This window comes from Bufo bufo, chromosome 7 (assembly GCF_905171765.1).
Source record: "Bufo bufo chromosome 7, aBufBuf1.1, whole genome shotgun sequence".
Lineage (NCBI taxonomy): Eukaryota > Metazoa > Chordata > Amphibia > Anura > Bufonidae > Bufo > Bufo bufo.
In genome coordinates, this window is record NC_053395.1 from 174,239,009 (window position 1) to 174,256,585 (window position 17,577).

Here is a 17,577-nt window from a genome sequence, read left to right on the forward strand (position 1 = left end):
AGGATATGGCGCCAATGTCCCATAGGTGCGGGTCTCACCTCTGGGAATGAATGGAGGACGGGCGCGCATGTGCAGTGCCCCCTCCGGGACTTTGGGGGGTCCATTCTAAGTATAGGAGCTGGGCCCAGAGGTGGTGCACCTATCAGACATTGGGGGGCATTTTGCTAGAATATGCCACCAATGTCTGAGAAGGGAAAAACCGTTTAACTTGTTTTACTATGTAATGTCAAGAAGGAGCATACTTACCCGCTGCCCAGCTCCTTCCCTGGGCTCCCTGGATGTAAAGGGAGCAGGTCACTGCTATGGGCAGCGATTGGCTGCAGCAGCGTCAAATATGAAGTTTACATCTAGGTAGCCCAGTGGGACCAGGGCCGGTAAGCAGGTAAATAAGCTTCCCTTCACAAGTCTGCCAACCAGCCTCCTCCCCCCCACCAAAAGGTGAACCACCCCTTTAACAAAGAAGCATTTTGGCTGTTTAAGTAGGATACACGTGTTCTGTGTCAGAATTTTTTAATATAAAAATATATTAATTACAATATAGACAGATATATGTGCTGTTTGGGAACCATCTTGTCAGACTGTAAAAGGGCAAAGGGAGTTCAATATCCTTTGGACTGAAACTCACTAACCAAGAGATTAGGGATCTCAGTAGAGACTTTGCAAACTTAGGAGTGTTTGTACAGTCTGCTCTTGTGAGAAGAAAGTTTTGACACAATAAAAGGCATATGATTAGATAAGAAAAAGTAGAACGAATCTAAAGTGCGCTATGTCAGAGACTAGGGTAGGTAGTACGTTTTTAGAAAATCTCTTGAAGGGGAATTGTAAACGCAAGTGTCCAGAAGCAAACAAGGGATTTTCACAGAGACAATGAGGATAAGTGTTTTACAAAACTGTTTTTCTCTCAATGAATAGGAAAAGGCATTTGTAATATGTGTTTTTAATAGAAAAGGTCTTAGTCCTGTCTGGGAGTGTATACTGTATATGTCTGTGGGAATAGAGGTCTAATCCCTGATTCACATTCATGTTTGCGTTCTATTGTTAGGAAGTGTTGGCCAGAAATTTAGGTTCAGTCAAATTCATCCATTAAGTTCTATCCAAGCAGATCAATCGATTTAGATCGAACCATCCATTAGTCCAACCCATCCAAGGAGGCTACAACAATAAGGAGACTAAATAGGAACAGACCAGACTACACTCCTGAACCTTAACACTGATCTGTTCCAGTCAGATTCTGTAGTATTAGTATAAATGTCTATTTCAGAAAATTAATTATATATTATATCGACCATATTTTGTGGGTAGGATCTAGACAAAGGGGGGGGGAATTGTAACTGCAGTATCAATTGCATCCTCTTCAGTACAGGGAGATCAATATATCGTTGATGTATATTTTCATATCACTGTATCATCTCCAAAGAAATGTTTTTAGTTCAAGTTACATATGGTTGGATGAATGAAATTTTATATATAATATGAAACATCTGTTGGCTGGAAGAAATCAAGTGTACGGTTAAGGATTTGTTTCCTTGTGTTAAGATATCCAACTATATTATCGATTAGATCTATATTCTTTGGGTTATTTTGTGTTTATTAATTGCATATCATTGTTTATCACCATTTTATTGTCACTGATTATATATTTTATTCTATTTGCACTGAATTATTAATATATACCTTTTTCTTTTCTGTTTGTTTTTCTTAAATTCAGCGCAGATAAAAAAGCTCTAAGGCTACTTTCACACCTGCGTTAGGTGCGGATCCGTCTGGTATCTGCACAGACGGATCCGCACCTATAATGCAAACGCTTGTATCCGTTCAGAACGGATCCGTTTTGACTTAAATTGAAAGTCAATGGGAGGCGGATCCGTTTTCAATTGCACCATATTGTGTCAGTGAAAACGGATCCGTCCCCATTGACTTACATTGTAAGTCAGGACGGATCAGTTTGGCTCAGTTTCGGTGCAAGCAGCGTTTTGGTGTCCGCCTCCAGAGCGGAATGGAGGCTGAACGGAGGCAAACTGATGCATTCTGAGCGGATCCTTATCCATTCAGAATGCATTGGGGCTGAACTGATCCGTTTTGGACACTTGTGAGATCCCTGAAACGGCAGTGTGAAAGTAGCCTTAGTAGTTCTTGTTTTGTTTTTGGAAATAAGTTGGAATCTCCTTTATTATAGATCCTGACTCGATTACATAAATAAAAGACTTTCAGAGCAGTATAAATATTCTGACATCTGAAAGGTTCCCAAATTAAGAAATAGCGTAGCTTGCTGTGTTACACCGTTTGCGCAGCTCCGGTTCACTACTATGGGATTTACGGAAACAGCGGCGCGCTGGCCGCCCGGCCTTCTCCATGACTACACCTACACGTCACTCGCGCTTACTGCAGTTAGTCCCATCTACGGCCATGAAAGGCTAAGATGGGACGAGTCTCTCTGAAACGTTCAAGTGGCAACATTACTGTCTGTATGGATTTTATGAAGGCATTTCCATAAAGCTTGAACGGTTTTGGCTCTACCCGGATGCTGGAACCGACATTCTCTCATTTGGTGCCACATGTAGCCCCTCAGGTCTGTGCATTCAAGCTGACCTTTCCTCCTATGGGCCTCTGCACCCCATTGCACACACACCAAAATATGGTTGTAAGAGTAAGCCCTTAGCGGAGCTTTCTGCACCCAGAAATACCAGCCAGGTTCAGGACTTATTCACACATGACAGTTTTGTGGTGTTTATTTTGTGGGAATCGCAGCAAACTGTGTCCTTGGCCCTCTGCTGCCTTGCCCGTGGTGATGTCTTGTTGGCACCAATCGCACACTTGACCCAGTCTTGATCCCGCTGATGTTCAAGCGGCCGGGAGTAGCAGATGTAAAATGTGGCTGTGGATCTGTAAAACATGTAAACTGACGGTGTGCACCTCGCATCGCAGACTCATTGACTTCAAAGGGTCCACAATCCGCACGTTGTGGACACGTCCGATCCCTTGCGGGGGGTGGGTAGCCACATGGACCCAGAAGCACACAGAAACCCGCAAAACGGACACAGACATACGACTGCACCCTTTTTGTGTCTTGCTAGCTTGTCAAGTGTCTAGAAAAGGGGAGCGGTTTTGTAGAGTCAAAAATGGCACCAGATAAAAAGGACTCCTTCGGGAATAAAGACTTTTTCTTTACATCCCACAACCAGTCTCCGTAAATAGAAGAGTCATACTTACCTGATCCCGCGTGTCCATATTTCAGTGCCCGGACTGTTTACATGCTCCACTACATCGGTGACGTGACCACTGCTGAAGCCAGTTATCGGCTGCAGCAGAGAGCGTGACCACGCCTGGATGATCATGGATGACGTTCCAGAGATCGGAACATGGACATGCACGGGTGCGGAGGGGGAACCGTATGGAAAAAGGGGGCGATCTATCAGAACTGGTGTCATGGAAAACTGGCTGTTACCTATGGCAACCAATCAGATCCCAAAAGAGCTCTGAAAAATGAAATCTGATTGGTTGCTAGGGGCAACTAAGCCAGTTTTCCTTTACACCCGTTTTGATCAATCTCCCCCAAGGTCTATGGCTAGAGAACCGTCCATGCACCATTTTTCGAGGGCACAAAATAAGGGAGTAAAGCAGGCCAACTGAGCTGCGATAGATATGGCTGCCTTGTCCGCAACATGAAGCACGATTAGTACATCTGCCCCAATATCTAATTATGTAAAATTGCCAGCCCTTGTGAATACCAGTAAAAACGTTACTGGCAGTGGTTTCCCACCAGTCAGGGCTCTGGTTTGCTGGTCTTGTGACAACTCCACTCGTCAGGGTGTAATTCCAGTAACAGCATTACTCTCATCATACCACGTGACATACAGGCACAGTACAATGTAACACACAACAACCTCCCGCAGCAGTGACATTCTATTTAGTGTGTCCCTCTTCGGCTCCCATTGCTGACTAGTACGAAGGTTATAAAGGTGTGGAGTTAGGTGCAGGAGCTCTACTCACCCAGCAACTCCAGAGAGAAGGCAGACATGATGACAGGAGCGGCCACACAGCTCTCCCTCCCTGCACACGTTTCAAAAAATACAAGCGCTGACCGCCGGGAAGTCCTCGCCTTACGTCACTTCCCCTCACACAGCACTTTTTTTTTCTTTTGGAAATATAAAGTAGCCCCGCCTAGCGGTGACTGGTGGCGCAGCACCTGGCCCCTGACGCTTACCCTCAATCTCAATAAAGATACAGGCAGTCGAACGCTCAAGCTAGCCGTTGCCATGGAGACAAGTGGGCGATAATGGCGTTCTGAGGTTGTAGATATACCACATCGGTTTGACAGAAGTGTCTGCAGCCTTGTGGACTTCGCGGCCATTTTGTGGTGGATTTCGGCAAGCTGTTAAAGGGTGTGAATCACATTTGTAAGAAGAATCTCAGTAAAATGTGGGATGATTTTAAGGCTTGGTGCGCCTTTCTAAATTAGAAATGAAGTGTGGAGACGTTTTTGTATATCTCTGACATGTTATGCACCTGGTTTACCAGCAAGTGGAGTATGTACGGCAGTGTTTAGCAACAAGAATTGACCTTACCACTACATTCTACCCCCTCCCCCCCTTTGGCAGAAGTGGGGTAAGCCGACTGCTTGCCAAGAGTGGGTCTGTAATAGTCTAAGGTGACAGGTCAGTCTGGAGGAGGGTGAGGTGGAGAGGGGATGTGTGTGGTCCCTCTCCTGCCTGAGGGAGGGGGGAAGCAGCTCCTAGAGCACCCACTCCCTAGAGCAGGGCATAGCTAGAACTGACTGTGCCCCACAGCAATTTTTTGTACGGCCCCCAACCCCGTCCTCCCGCTCTATACTATATACTTATCCCGTTACTATTGTATGCAGAACATGGCAGCCTCCCCTCTCTGCCCACTGTTCCACCATGTACTAGTGTTTATTATGGCACACATAAGTACATATAAGCACCCGATGCTAGCCCAGGACCATCCTGGCATCACATGTGTGCACATGTAAGAGTGCCATAATCAGCCATAGTACATGGCGGAACAGCGGGCAGGGAGGGGAGGCTGCCATGTACTGTATGCTATAGTACAGGAGGCTGGCAGAGGAAAGAGTAAGGAGAGGTTAGGTTGGCCACTGGCTTCACCCCAGAAAGCCGGACCTCACCGACCATGCCCCAGAACTGATAAACCACGCCCGCCTCTGTGAAGCCACGCCCCCACCCCCAGCTGGGGGGAAAACGGGGAGAGGAGAGGGAAGAACTTTCTGAATGGAAGGTGAGCTGGGGGCAGCCCCGGATGCTTCTCTCCCCCTCAGTCAGCCACAGGGAGCCATGTTTGCAGGCTCTAGTGACTGACGGGGGATGGGAGAAGCCTCAGTCAGTTGCTGCAGCTCACACTCAAACAGCGCAGTGCTGCTGTCTGAGCGTGAGCTACTGAAAGGGTGGACAGGGAGCCAAAAAACCGGACTGTCCGGCCTAAAACCGTACGTCTGGCCACCCTAGGAGTGATGGCTGCCTGGCAGCTGCATGCTGTTGCCTACCCTAGCTTCACACTCTAAACTGCTTTCCGGCTGTACCTGGCCTCGTCTTTCTTCTACTCTCCCAGTCTGTCTCTTCCACTTTGCCCTGCTCTCCGTATCATGCCCAGAACCTGCAGGCAAGAGCCAGGGCACATACCTTAAAAAACGATGCTGTGCCAAATCCCTGCTGCTCCTCTCACCTGCTGGATATTGTACGGATCGGTGATAGGGCACCCATAGAGGTACACGGATCCTTCACCGTACCTCCATAGCCCTCAGATTTATTATGGAGGCATATGGAATTTTTTGAACGATTGTTGCATTCTCTATGGCAGGGCTGGCCAACCTGTTGTTGTAAAACTACAATTCCCACCAGGCCCTGCTGTAGGTTGATACCTGTAAGCAGTCTGGGCATGCTGGGAGTTGTAGCTTTGCAACAGGGCATGCTCTATGGTGGCGGTATTCCTTTCTAGAGACGGTAACATAGCAGAACACAGCGGTACTTAGGAGAAGGGAAGGGGAGAATTTTTTTTAATTTTTTTTTAAGGGGGGTTATGGGGTAAAATAAGAGGAACATTTTGGGGGAGTTTCTTTCTTTGCTAACAGTTCTGCGGCTTCGTGCTTGTCATTTCGCAGCTATACTGGCTCTTTGTCCAGAGGATGTTTAGACTGGATTTTTTCCTCCAGAATAGTCAAATGCTGAAAGAAAGAAAGAAAGAAAGATAAGTTATTTGATATCTGCTATTTCCATGTGTGGTGTAAATTCTACTCTACAGATACAGAAATTGCAGAATAGTGAGGTCCAGCAGTGCCATAGCGCTGTCTCCTCATCAATCCTTATTATTAGGGGCAGATTTACTATTCGCCACCAATTCCATGGGCGTTACGTTAGTCATGGTTTTAGATGCTTTCCTGCTCCTCACAAGACACTTTGTAAAGAGTGTAGAGAAGGGGCCGTGGCCAGGTAGATGTATAAAAGCTACCAGAGCTAATAATGGAGTGCGCCAGTTTGTGGGTGCAAAATAATGCCCAAAACTAAGTTAACCTTGATCTGGCGTAAAGTAAAGAAACGAACCTAATGTCACGCAAGATGCCCAAATCTGTCACACAGCGTGCACCACTGTGATACATTTGGCGCATCTCGTGACTACGTTTACACTGTGTAAATATTAGGCAGCATTAATAGATGTGGTCCATAGAGTAACTTATAAATGTTACCTACCATAGGCCAGCAGTCATCATGATGGTGACGGAGCCGGCCACAGATGTTCCTGTGAGGGGGTTATTGCTCTTACCTAGTCCCTCAAGAAGTGGCGGCTCAGGCGCTGGGATGTCAAGCATGTCAGGAAGTACAGGGCGAAGCTGGTGTTTTTCTGTTGATCAGTTCCCATCCTTTCAGAACTAAATGAAACAAAATTAGATGAATAGTTCATACCATGAAGAGTGACCACGGCATGGTGGTGTATCTGAGAGGGGAAATCACATTCTAGATAGAATTTATCAGAACCATCTCTTTCATGGCTCATAATGACTTCAGTGTGTGCGCCAAAGGTATTACTGCTGTACGGAGCAATGAAGAAGCTGCAGAGCAGAGTGGAGCACCACGGCCTCACAGCTGATCAGTGGGGGTGCTGACACCCACCACCCTAATACTGATGGCCTATCCTACGGAAAAACCATCAATATTACTATTTCGGACAATCTCTTCAGTTATATTGAAATTGTTACATTCACCTTAGACTCATATGGTGCAAATCTACTACTGGTCGGTCTGTAGAAACTACAGTGTGCATGGAGACCACCCTCATTTATAAGGAACCCGTCACAGTGAGCATGCAGTGCAGGTTATAGAGCAGGAGGAGCAGAGCAGAATGGTCTACAGTCAGGTCCATAAATATTGGGACATCGACACAATTCTAACATTTTTGGCTCTATACACCACCACAATGGATTTGAAATGAAAAGAACAAGATGTGCTTTAACTGCAGACTGTCAGCTTTAATTTGAGGGTATTTACATCCAAATCAGGTGAACGGTGTAGGAATTACAACAGTTTGCATATGTGCCTCCCACTTGTTAGGGAACCAAAAGTAATGGGACAATTGGCTTCTCAGCTGTTCCATGGCCAGGTGTGTGTTATTCCCTCATTATCCCAATTACAATGAGCAGATAAAAGGTCCAGAGTTCATTTCCAGTCTGCTATTTGCATTTGGAATCTGTTGCAGTCTACTCTCAAGATGAGATCCAAAGAGCTGTCACTATCAGTGAAGCAAGCCATCATTAGGCTGAAAAAACAAAACAAACCCATCACAGAGATAGCAAAAACATTAGGCGTGGCCACAACAACTGTTTGGAACATTCTTAAAAAGAAGGAACGCACCGGTGAGCTCAGCAACAGCAAAAGACCCGGAAGACCACGGAAAACAACTGTGGTGGATGACCAAAGAATTCTTTCCCTGGTGAAGAAAACACCCTTCACAACAGTTGGCCAGGTCAAGAACCCTCTCCAGGAGGTAGGTGTATGTGTGTCAAAGTCAACAATCAAGAGAAGACTTCACCAGAGTGAATACAGAGGGTTCACCACAAGATGTAAACCATTGGTGAGCCTCAAAAACAGGAAGGCCAGATTAGAGTTTGCCAAACGACATCTAAAAAAGCTTTCACAGTTCTGGAACAACATCCTATGGACAGATGAGACCAAGATCAACTTGTACCAGAGTGATGGGAAGAGAAGAGTATGGAGAAGGAAAGGAACTGCTCATGATCCTAAGCATACCACCTCATCAGTGAAGCATGGTGGTGGTAGTGTCATGGCGTGGGCATGTATGGCTGCCAATGGAACTGGTTCTCTTGTATTTATTGATGATGTGACTGCTGAGAAAAGCAGCAGGATGAATTCTGAAGTGTTTCGGCCAATATTATCTGCTCATATTCAGCCAAATGCTTCAGAACTCATTGGACGGCGCTTCACAGTGCAGATGGACAATGACCCAAAGCATACTGCAAAAGCAACCAAAGAGTTTTTAAGAGAAAGAAGTGGAATGTTATGCAATGGCCAAGTCAATCACCTGACCTGAATCCGATTGAGCATGCATTTCACTTGCTGGAGACAAAACTGAAGGGAAAATGCCCCAAGAACAAGCAGGAACTGAAGACAGTTGTAGTAGAGGCCTGGCAGAGCATCACCAGGGATGAAACCCAGCGTCTGGTTATGTCTATGCGTTCCAGACTTCAGGCTGTAATTGACTGCAAAGGATTTGCAACCAAGTATTAAAAAGTGAATGTTTGATTTATGATTATTATTCTGTCCCATTACTTTTGGTTCCTTTACAAGTTGGAGGCGCATATGGAAACTGTTGTAATTCCTACACCGTTCACCTGATTTGGATGTAAATGAACATGGCATACATGCGATAAATACCATATTATCTCAGAGGAAAGATCTTAAAATAGAACAGTTGCAATTCATCTTGGACAGCATTAGATATGTACTAACACATAATTATTTTTATTTTTATTCAAGATATTATTTACAAATTAAGGAGTCTAAATTTGTATGTAGTACATATCAAAAAGCTGTAGCAAAGAACAGTTTCATTCTAAACACGAGCTGCCACTTACCTCGATGGCTGCTGAATGTACCATTCAGCCAGTTTCGTAGACTGAAACGCAACTGTACAGAAAAAGAACAATTTGAATTGGAGGCAACATCTATGAAAAACCAATTTATGGAAAAACAATAATCCATCCGCATTACTGGATGATGCATTAAATAGAGTGAAGAACTTAGATAGACGCACATTTTTTGAAGAAAGGGATAAAAGAAACAATCAAGGAGAGGAATCATCTAAGCTAGTATTGCCCTTTAATACAGAATACAAAAAAATGTCTACTGTTGTAAATAAACATTGGCGTATGTTACGAGAAGACAAAGTTTTGGCCACTGTTTTGCCAAATAAACCACCTATTAACTATACTAGAGCAGCTAATTTAGGACTACAGGTAGCCCCCACTATTAAGAAACAAGAGCAAACATCTATAATTACACATTGGAAGACCTTAAAGGGGTTCTACAGATGCGGCACCTGTGGTAATTGTAGAACAACAAGGTTCCCCAAAAAAACGATGAAAGTAATTTCCCAAACTAATTCATACGAATGGGAAATTAATTAAATACTATCATGCAATTGTGAGGGTGTAATATATTTGCTGGAATGTCCATGTGCATAACAGTATGTGGGCCGCACCAGTAGGACCCTTAAAATTAGGGTATCTGAACATATAAACATTAGGAAGAGCTTTGAAAAACATATGCTGTCCAATCACTTCAAAGTACACCATGCCAGTGATCCAACAGGTTCGAAATTTACAGCTCTCCAGTCTGTTAAGAAAGATTGGAGGGGAGGTGACTTCATATCTAAGATGTCAGTGTATGAGTCAAAGATGATTTATGAATTCTCAAGGGACTTAATTCTGAACTGGAAATTTTTGGATTTCTATAGATGGTCCGTTGGCAGGTTTACATGACATGTCGACGCCAGGCTGTTTTCCAGCGTGTCGACATGTCCTGCATCCTCCCACCGGTACCAGATAATCCATCAGTTGAAGCAAAGCAGCCAGTGCCAATCAATGTATAGTAATACAAGGAATGACTTTGAGAATTTTGTAGACTTAATTTTAAAATGTCGCTGTTTTTATAAAAACCTAATGTTAGGTTTATCTTATAGCAATTGTTTATATGTGGAAAATGATATAGGCTTATTAAGCTAAATGTAAACAAAATGGTCTATTGTATACGCTATATGATTAGAAGTCACGGTCCGGTCCAGGTTTTAAATTAAGCTCAGGCTCTATTTAAAGAGTGACATGTCCCCCTTGCTAACACAATTCTTGTGCCACTGAGGAAGAAACCCTTGCGATTTTGAAACGCGTCTGGTGATAAGAGTGACTGCGTCCCTGTGCTATATGTTTATACCGTCAAATCCAGAGTGCTACTAAGTACAGAAAAAAGGAAACAACTTGATACAACTCGGCGACTGTAAAATCCAAGCACGCGTGCGCGGAGTCACGATAACAGCGAGGAACAACTCGTGGAGCTGTCAGCGTCCGGAAACACACACTGCGCAGGCGCGAAGTGCCGCCACCAGTGAAACAACATCTGTGGAGCCGCCGGTGGGTAGCTTACATACAAACAGATATCGCTTTGCGGATCGAGCTACAAGGACCCGGTAAGAAGCGCATTTCATTTATACAACAGTGACATACATCGGATGTCCGTGTGGCGCATATGTGAGTGAGTGAACTTCCATTCACTATACTAAGCCGGTTACTGACAACTATCAGACGCACCAAATATAACCGCATAATCATACTGGACTTAACCAGAAAGCCGCACAAGTTTGTGTCCTTGTTCAAAATCTGGATGACTTTACATAGGGAATCACAACCAAGGCTATAAAGTTTTGCAGTCACCATATTAAATTGTGAGCTGCGAGAGCTCCGCAGCTCATTACAAAGGAGGGGCCGTGATCATTTTAGATATTTTATGTTGTTTTATTTGTCATTCTACATTGGTATTATCTATTGCTTATGTCTGTATATGATTGATCCGTAAGGGTTATTGTTATTTCATTAGTGAGGATTAAATAAGTTATATTTGACTTCTTGTGAGCCGACCATTCTTTGTATTTCTTATTATTATTAGCTACGGGGTGATAGCAGGTCGTGCTCTATTCTGGTGAGCTTCCCACAAGTCTTTTGTGATATATACGATTTTTTGGTAATCATGTGAATAGGGCCTTACAATCATGTGAATAGGGCCTTACACAATCATGTGAATAGGGCCTTACACATTTATGTTTTTTTTCTTTTATAATACCATATTTTATTTTTCCTTTTATTCCCCCCCCCCCCCCCCCCCCCCTTCAATATATCTGTATCATGGCATTGCAAGCCAATGGCTCTGAACTAGCCTGTCAGTATCATTATAAGAGTGGGCTTGCAGGCAGCATGCACACGGTTACATCGCAAGCTGCCTCCCCTGTTGTGCTGTCATTATGATAATGAGAGAGCACAGCAGAGATGCTAGGGCTGGCACTTGCATACCTCTCAACCGTCCCGGATCCTGCGGTACAGTCCCGGTTTTCAGTGGCTGTCCCGCGGTCCCAGTACGGGGGAGGTATGTCCCACTTTCTGGCAGCTGTCCTTGCTTCCATAGGACTAAGAGACAGCTGCCTGTAATGATGAAGCAGAGAGCCGTCCGTCTGCTCCCTGCTCAATCATTTTCCCCCATGTCCTGCTGCTGCTGGGGAACAAGGTGAGTATGTGGAGTTTATTTATTTATTATTTACTGTCTGTGAAGGGGGCACAGCTGGGCATATTACTGTCAGGGGCACATAACTGGGCATAACTACTGTGAGGGGGCACATAACTGGGCATAACTACTGTGAGGGGGACATAATTGGACATAACTACTAAGAAGGGGCACATAACTGGGCATAACTACTGTGACGGGGTACATATCTGGGCATAGCTACTGTGAAAGGGGGCACATATCTGGCCATAACTACTGTGAGGGGGCACTTATCTGGCCATAACTACTGTGAGGGGGCACATAACTGGGCATATTACTGTGAGGGGCACATATCTGGCCATAGCTACTGTGAGAGGCACATATCTAGGAATATTATTGTGAGGGGGCACATAACTGGGCATAATGACTGTGAAGGAGGCACATATCTGGCCATAGCTACTGTGAGGGGGCACATATCTGGCCATAGCAACTGTGAGGGGGCACCTATCTGGCCATAACTACTGTGAGGGGGCACATAACTGGGCATATTACTGTGAGGGGGACATATCTGGCCATAACTACTGTGAGGGGGCACATATCCGGCCATAACAACTGTGAGGGGGCACATATCTGGCCATAACTACTATGGGGGGGCACATATCTGGGCATAACTAGTGAGAGGGGGCACATATCTGGCCATAACTACTGTGAGGGGGCACATATCCGGCCATAACAACTGTGAGGGGGCACATATCCGGCCATAACTACTATGGGGGGGCACATATCTGGGCATAACTAGTGAGAGGGGGCACATATCTGGCCATAACTACTGTGAGGGGGCACATATCCGGCCTTAACAACTGTGAGGGGGCACATATCCGGCCATAACTACTATGGGGGGGGCACATATCTGGGCATAACTAGTGAGAGGGGGCACATATCTGAGCATCGCTACTGTGAGGGGGGGCACAATTCTGACATAAATACTGTGTGATGGCATAAAGGGGGAATAATTTTGCGTGCCACACATAGTGTCCCTCTTTCTTCTTTTCAAAAGTTGGGAGGTATGTTGTACGTCCCCGTTTACATGAGTGGTATGACATCACTTTCTGTGATACTAAGTGTAGGACTACCCCTCTGCACATGCTGTGAATTTTCGTGCATAAAAACAGTGGATTATTTTTGTACATGTGAAAATTGCCCTCCTGTGCGGACTGTAAAAATCTGCAGCACATCAATTGTTTGTGCGGATCTGCGGCTGATGCATACTTAGTAACGTTTAGGTTGGTAAAAATCAAGACATTAAAAACCCCGCCCCTGGGAATGCCTAACTCTGCACGGAATTTGCCCGGACTGTCTCTGAAAACAAGGGAAAATCTCTGCAAATTCGGGAACTTTGTTGGCGTAATGTTGTTTTCTCCATAGACTTCAATGGGGTTGTTAAAATACACAGAAAATCCACACCAAAAACAGCAACCACAAAAAAATGCACAAAAACTATGATAAATAGTGCAGATTTTTTTTTTCCAGTGGCTTTTATGCGGATTTTCTGCATACTTGACTTGCGGTGGGGATTTTAAACCCTCAAAATACTTGCAAAATTTACGCCTGCAGGGAAAATTCCGCCAGCTGTGCTGCAGTTTTTCTGCTAGCAGAGAATCCTTAGTGGACCTATTCTGTGTGAACATGCCCTTAGGTTAGTCACACACGAGTTGAATGCGAGGAACTCGCAGCATGTGTCAGTGAGAGGTCCCGTTCTGGCCTCCTCATCCTATGACTGGATCGCACAGCATTAAGGCCCACGGCCGTAGCCATTTTTGTGGTCCGCAAATTGTGGATCCGCAAAACACGGATACAGGCCGCGTGCATCCCGCATTTTGCGTAACGGAACATCTGGCCCTATATAGAACTGCCCTATCCTTGTCAGTGGCGTACATAGAGAGGTAAGGGCGCCATAGCAAGGATCACACCAGGCCCCCACACAGACAAAAGGGTTTCCGCCTAAAAACATTTCAGTGACCCTTGAGCCATTTTTTCCACTGCCTCATTTGCTAAAAGTTGTTCTTTTAGGCCTCTTGCACACGACCGTGGTTTTGTTCCACATCCGAGACGCATTTTTTGCGACTCGGGTGCGGACCTATTCACTTCAATAGGGCCAAAAAAGATGCGGACAGCAAATCGCACATATTTTTGTGTGGTGCGACTTTTCTGCAACACGTCACCATGTAGTCTAACCCTTAGGCCTCCTGTAAAAGTTGTGGAATATGCAAGGTTTTTAGACACGGGAAAACCACAGCATAGTACAGTACCAGCAAGGTGTATGAGATTACACAAATCTCATGTACACTTTGCAGATTGTTTCCGCGAGGAAATTGACCTGCAGTGCAGATTTCCAAATCTGGTCGGCGCTGACTGATTCACGCGCATAACAAAACACAAGATGCATGTTAAAATATATAATACACTGCTCAAAAAAATAAAGGGAACACAAAAATAACACATCCTAGATCTGAGTTAATTAAATATTCTTCTGAAATACTTTGTTCTTTACATAGTTGAATGTGCTGACAACAAAATCACACAAAAATAAAAAAATGGAAATCAAATTTTTCAACCCATGGAGGTCTGGATTTGGAGTCACACTCAAAATTAAAGTGGAAAAACACACTACAGGCTGATCCAACTTTGATGTAATGTCCTTAAAACAAGTCAAAATGAGGCTCAGTTGTGTGTGTGGCCTCCACGTGCCTGTATGACCTCCCTACAACGCCTGTGCATGCTCCTGATGAGGTGGCGGACGGTCTCCTGAGGGATCTCCTCCCAGACCTGGACTAAAACATCTGCCAACTCCTGGACAGTCTGTGGTGCAACGTGACGTTGGTGGATTGTCACGAGGGTATCAAGAGCCACGTCTGACTCCGTTATACCCGGGGTCAGGAGGTCGCAGCGGGTGGCTGCGCGCTCTATATCTAAAGATCACGTTGTTTCTTAGTGATTGTTTTCTGTGTTTGCCTTGCTATCCTTTTTGTCTCAATCAGGGATCCGTAGCTTCTCCTCCTCAGCTGTTTCTTGTCTGCCACTCCCAACCTCCTTATATTCTCCCCTCACACTTCTCTAGTTGCCAGTTATAGAGCTTCCTGCCTGGACATCTATACTGACCCACTGGAGTTGTGAATCCTGGTTGTCGTTCCAGAGTGCTACCCTCCGGATCCCTGTTGGGCTTCTTGTTGTCTCCTGTTGTCGCCCACCTGGGATTATATGTTGAGTTTGTATTGTCTGTCCTTCCCTTGGTGTTTTCCTTTAGAGCTAGTGGTGCGGACTAGTGTTCCCACCGCCCTGTTCACTATCTAGGGCTCAGCTTAGGGAAAGCCAGGGCTTTAGGCACGTGATCGGCGAACGGGTGAGGAACCCGTCTAGGGACGTCAGGGCAGCCAGGTGCCAGCCGCTAGGTGAGTCAGGGGTCACCACCTTCCCTCTCACTTGGGCAGGGCCTTCCTTGTTCCCTCCCTCTGTGTCACGTATGTGATAGTCACGCCGACCGTGATATGGATAGAGCGAGACATGATGTCCCAGATGTGCTCAATTGGATTCAGGTCTGGGGAACGGGCGGGCCAGTCCATAGCATCAATGCCTTCGTCTTGCAGGAACTGCTGACACACTCCAGCCACATGAGGTCTAGCATTGTCTTGCATTAGGAGGAACCCAGGGCCAACCGCACCAGCATATGGTCTCACAAGGGGTCTGAGGATCTCATCTCGGTACCTAATGGCAGTCAGGCTACCTCTGGCGAGCACATGGAGGGCTGTGCGGCCCTCCAAAGAAATGCCACCCCACACCATTACTGACCCAATGCCAAACCGGTCATGCTGGAGGATGTTGCAGGCAGCAGAACGTTCTCCACAGCGTCTCCAGACTCTGTCACATCTGTCACATGTGCTCAGTGTGAACCTGCTTTCATCTGTGAAGAGCACAGGGCGCCAGTGGCAAATTTGCCAATCTTGGTGTTCTCTGGCAAATGCCAAACGTCCTGCACGGTGTTGGGCTGTAAGCCCAACCCCCACCTGTGGACGTTGGGCCCTCATATCACCCTCATGGAGTCTGTTTCTGACCGTTTGAGCAGACATATGCACATTTGTGGCCTGCTGGAGGTCATTTTGCAGGGTTCTGGCAGTGCTCCTCCTGTTCCTCCTTGCACAAAGGCGGAGGTAGCGGTCCTGCTGCTGGGTTGTTGCCCTCCTACGGCCTCCTCCACGTCTCCTGATGTACTGGCCTGTCTCCTGGTAGCGCCTCCATGCTCTGGACACTACGCTGACAGACACAGCAAACCTTCTTGCCACAGCTCGCATTGATGTGCCATCCTGGATAAGCTACACTACCTGAGCCACTTGTGTGGGTTGTAGACTCCGTATCATGCTACCACTAGAGTGAAAGCACCGCCAGCATTCAAAAGTGACCAAAACATCAGCCAGGAAGCATAGGAACTGAGAAGTGGTCTGTAGTCACCACCTGCAGAACCACTCCTTTATTGGGGGTGTCTTGCTAATTGCCTATAATTTCCACCTGTTGTCTATCCCATTTGCACAACAGCATGTGAAATTGATCGTCACTCAGTGTTACTTCCTAAGTGGACAGTTTGATTTCACAGAAGTGTGATTGACTTGGAGTTACATTGTGTTGTTTAAGTGTTCCCTTTATTTTTTTGAGCAGTGTACTATATAACGATTACATTTATAATTTAAATGCACTGGTCTGTGCTGCAAGGGGCTCTGCAGCACTGGGCTCTGCTGCAAGGGGCTCTGCTGTACTGGGCTCTGCAGCACTGGGCTCTGCTGCAAGGGGCTCTGCAGCACTGGGCTCTGCTGCAAGGGGCTCTGCAGCACTGGGCTCTGCAGCACTGGGCTCTGCAGCAAGGGGCTCTGCAACACTGGGCTCTGCTGCAAGGGGCTCTGCTGCAAGGGGCTCTGCAGCACGGGGCTCTGCTGCAAGGGGCTCTGCTGTACTGGGCTCTGCTGATGTCTGTCTCTGTGATATTTTCAAGGTGCACATGACAGGAAGAGGAACTGCACTCCAAGGTCATTCTCCCGCTCCCTCCCTCCGGTACTAGCTGAAAGAATTCCGCCCTCGGCATTTGGCCCGTCATGTTTATTTCCATTGGTGGGGCAGTGACATCCTAACCAATCCCTCTCTCACACCCCCTTTATCAGGCTTTTCATTGGTGGCAGTGGCTGGCCAGCATCACAGTTAGAAGGAAGCAGCGCTCTCCTTCCTTCCTCCTCTGCCACCTGAAGTTGAGTGTGACGTGCGCGTCCCGCACGCATGCGTCTAGCATCTCTCCTCGTCTGTATTGCCGCGGCAGGCAAACAATCATCCAGGGCCCGGTCCTGGGCTGCGGACCGGTGTTTGGGGAACACTGCCCTAAGGTAAGGGTCAGCAACCCTCAGCACTCCAGCCATTGGGAAACTATGAGAGTTTTTAGAAGAGCAGAGCAAGTATGCATGCTGGGAGTTGTAGTTTCAAAACAGCTAGAGTGCCGGAGGTTGCCTACCTCTTCCCTTGCGGGCTCCTTCACACAAGCAAGTTTTCCATCTGGATACGATGTGTGTTGTGAACGCATAGTATCCAGACTGAATCCTGGGTCTGTATATTTTGCGTTCGGGAAAAATCGCAGCGAAAAACGAAAAGAATACGAATGCAATGCCGGATGGTAGGAGATGTAGATTGTTATTCACGTGCGTGAAAAACGCATCCAATCCGGATACAATTCAGACGGAAACACAAACACTGAACG

The 17,577-nt window shown here is 46.2% G+C and overlaps 1 protein-coding gene across 2 annotated transcripts in view; it reads right to left on the reverse strand.

The window, feature by feature from the left end:
* The window catches only part of NUP35 (nucleoporin 35), a 34,571-nt gene extending 17,118 nt beyond the window's left edge, over positions 1-17,453 (reverse strand). The window contains exon 1 of one of the 2 annotated variants that reach the window (XM_040440148.1): positions 17,335-17,453. Coding sequence is in view for 1 of the 2 variants with exons in the window: in XM_040440147.1 (XP_040296081.1) it covers positions 3,991-4,018 (28 nt within the window). In the remaining variant the exon portion in view is untranslated. Of the gene's footprint in view, positions 1-3,990; positions 4,104-17,334 lie in introns of those variants that run through there. The other variant, XM_040440147.1, reaches the window with a different exon arrangement.
* Positions 17,454-17,577: the final 124 nt, after the last annotated feature.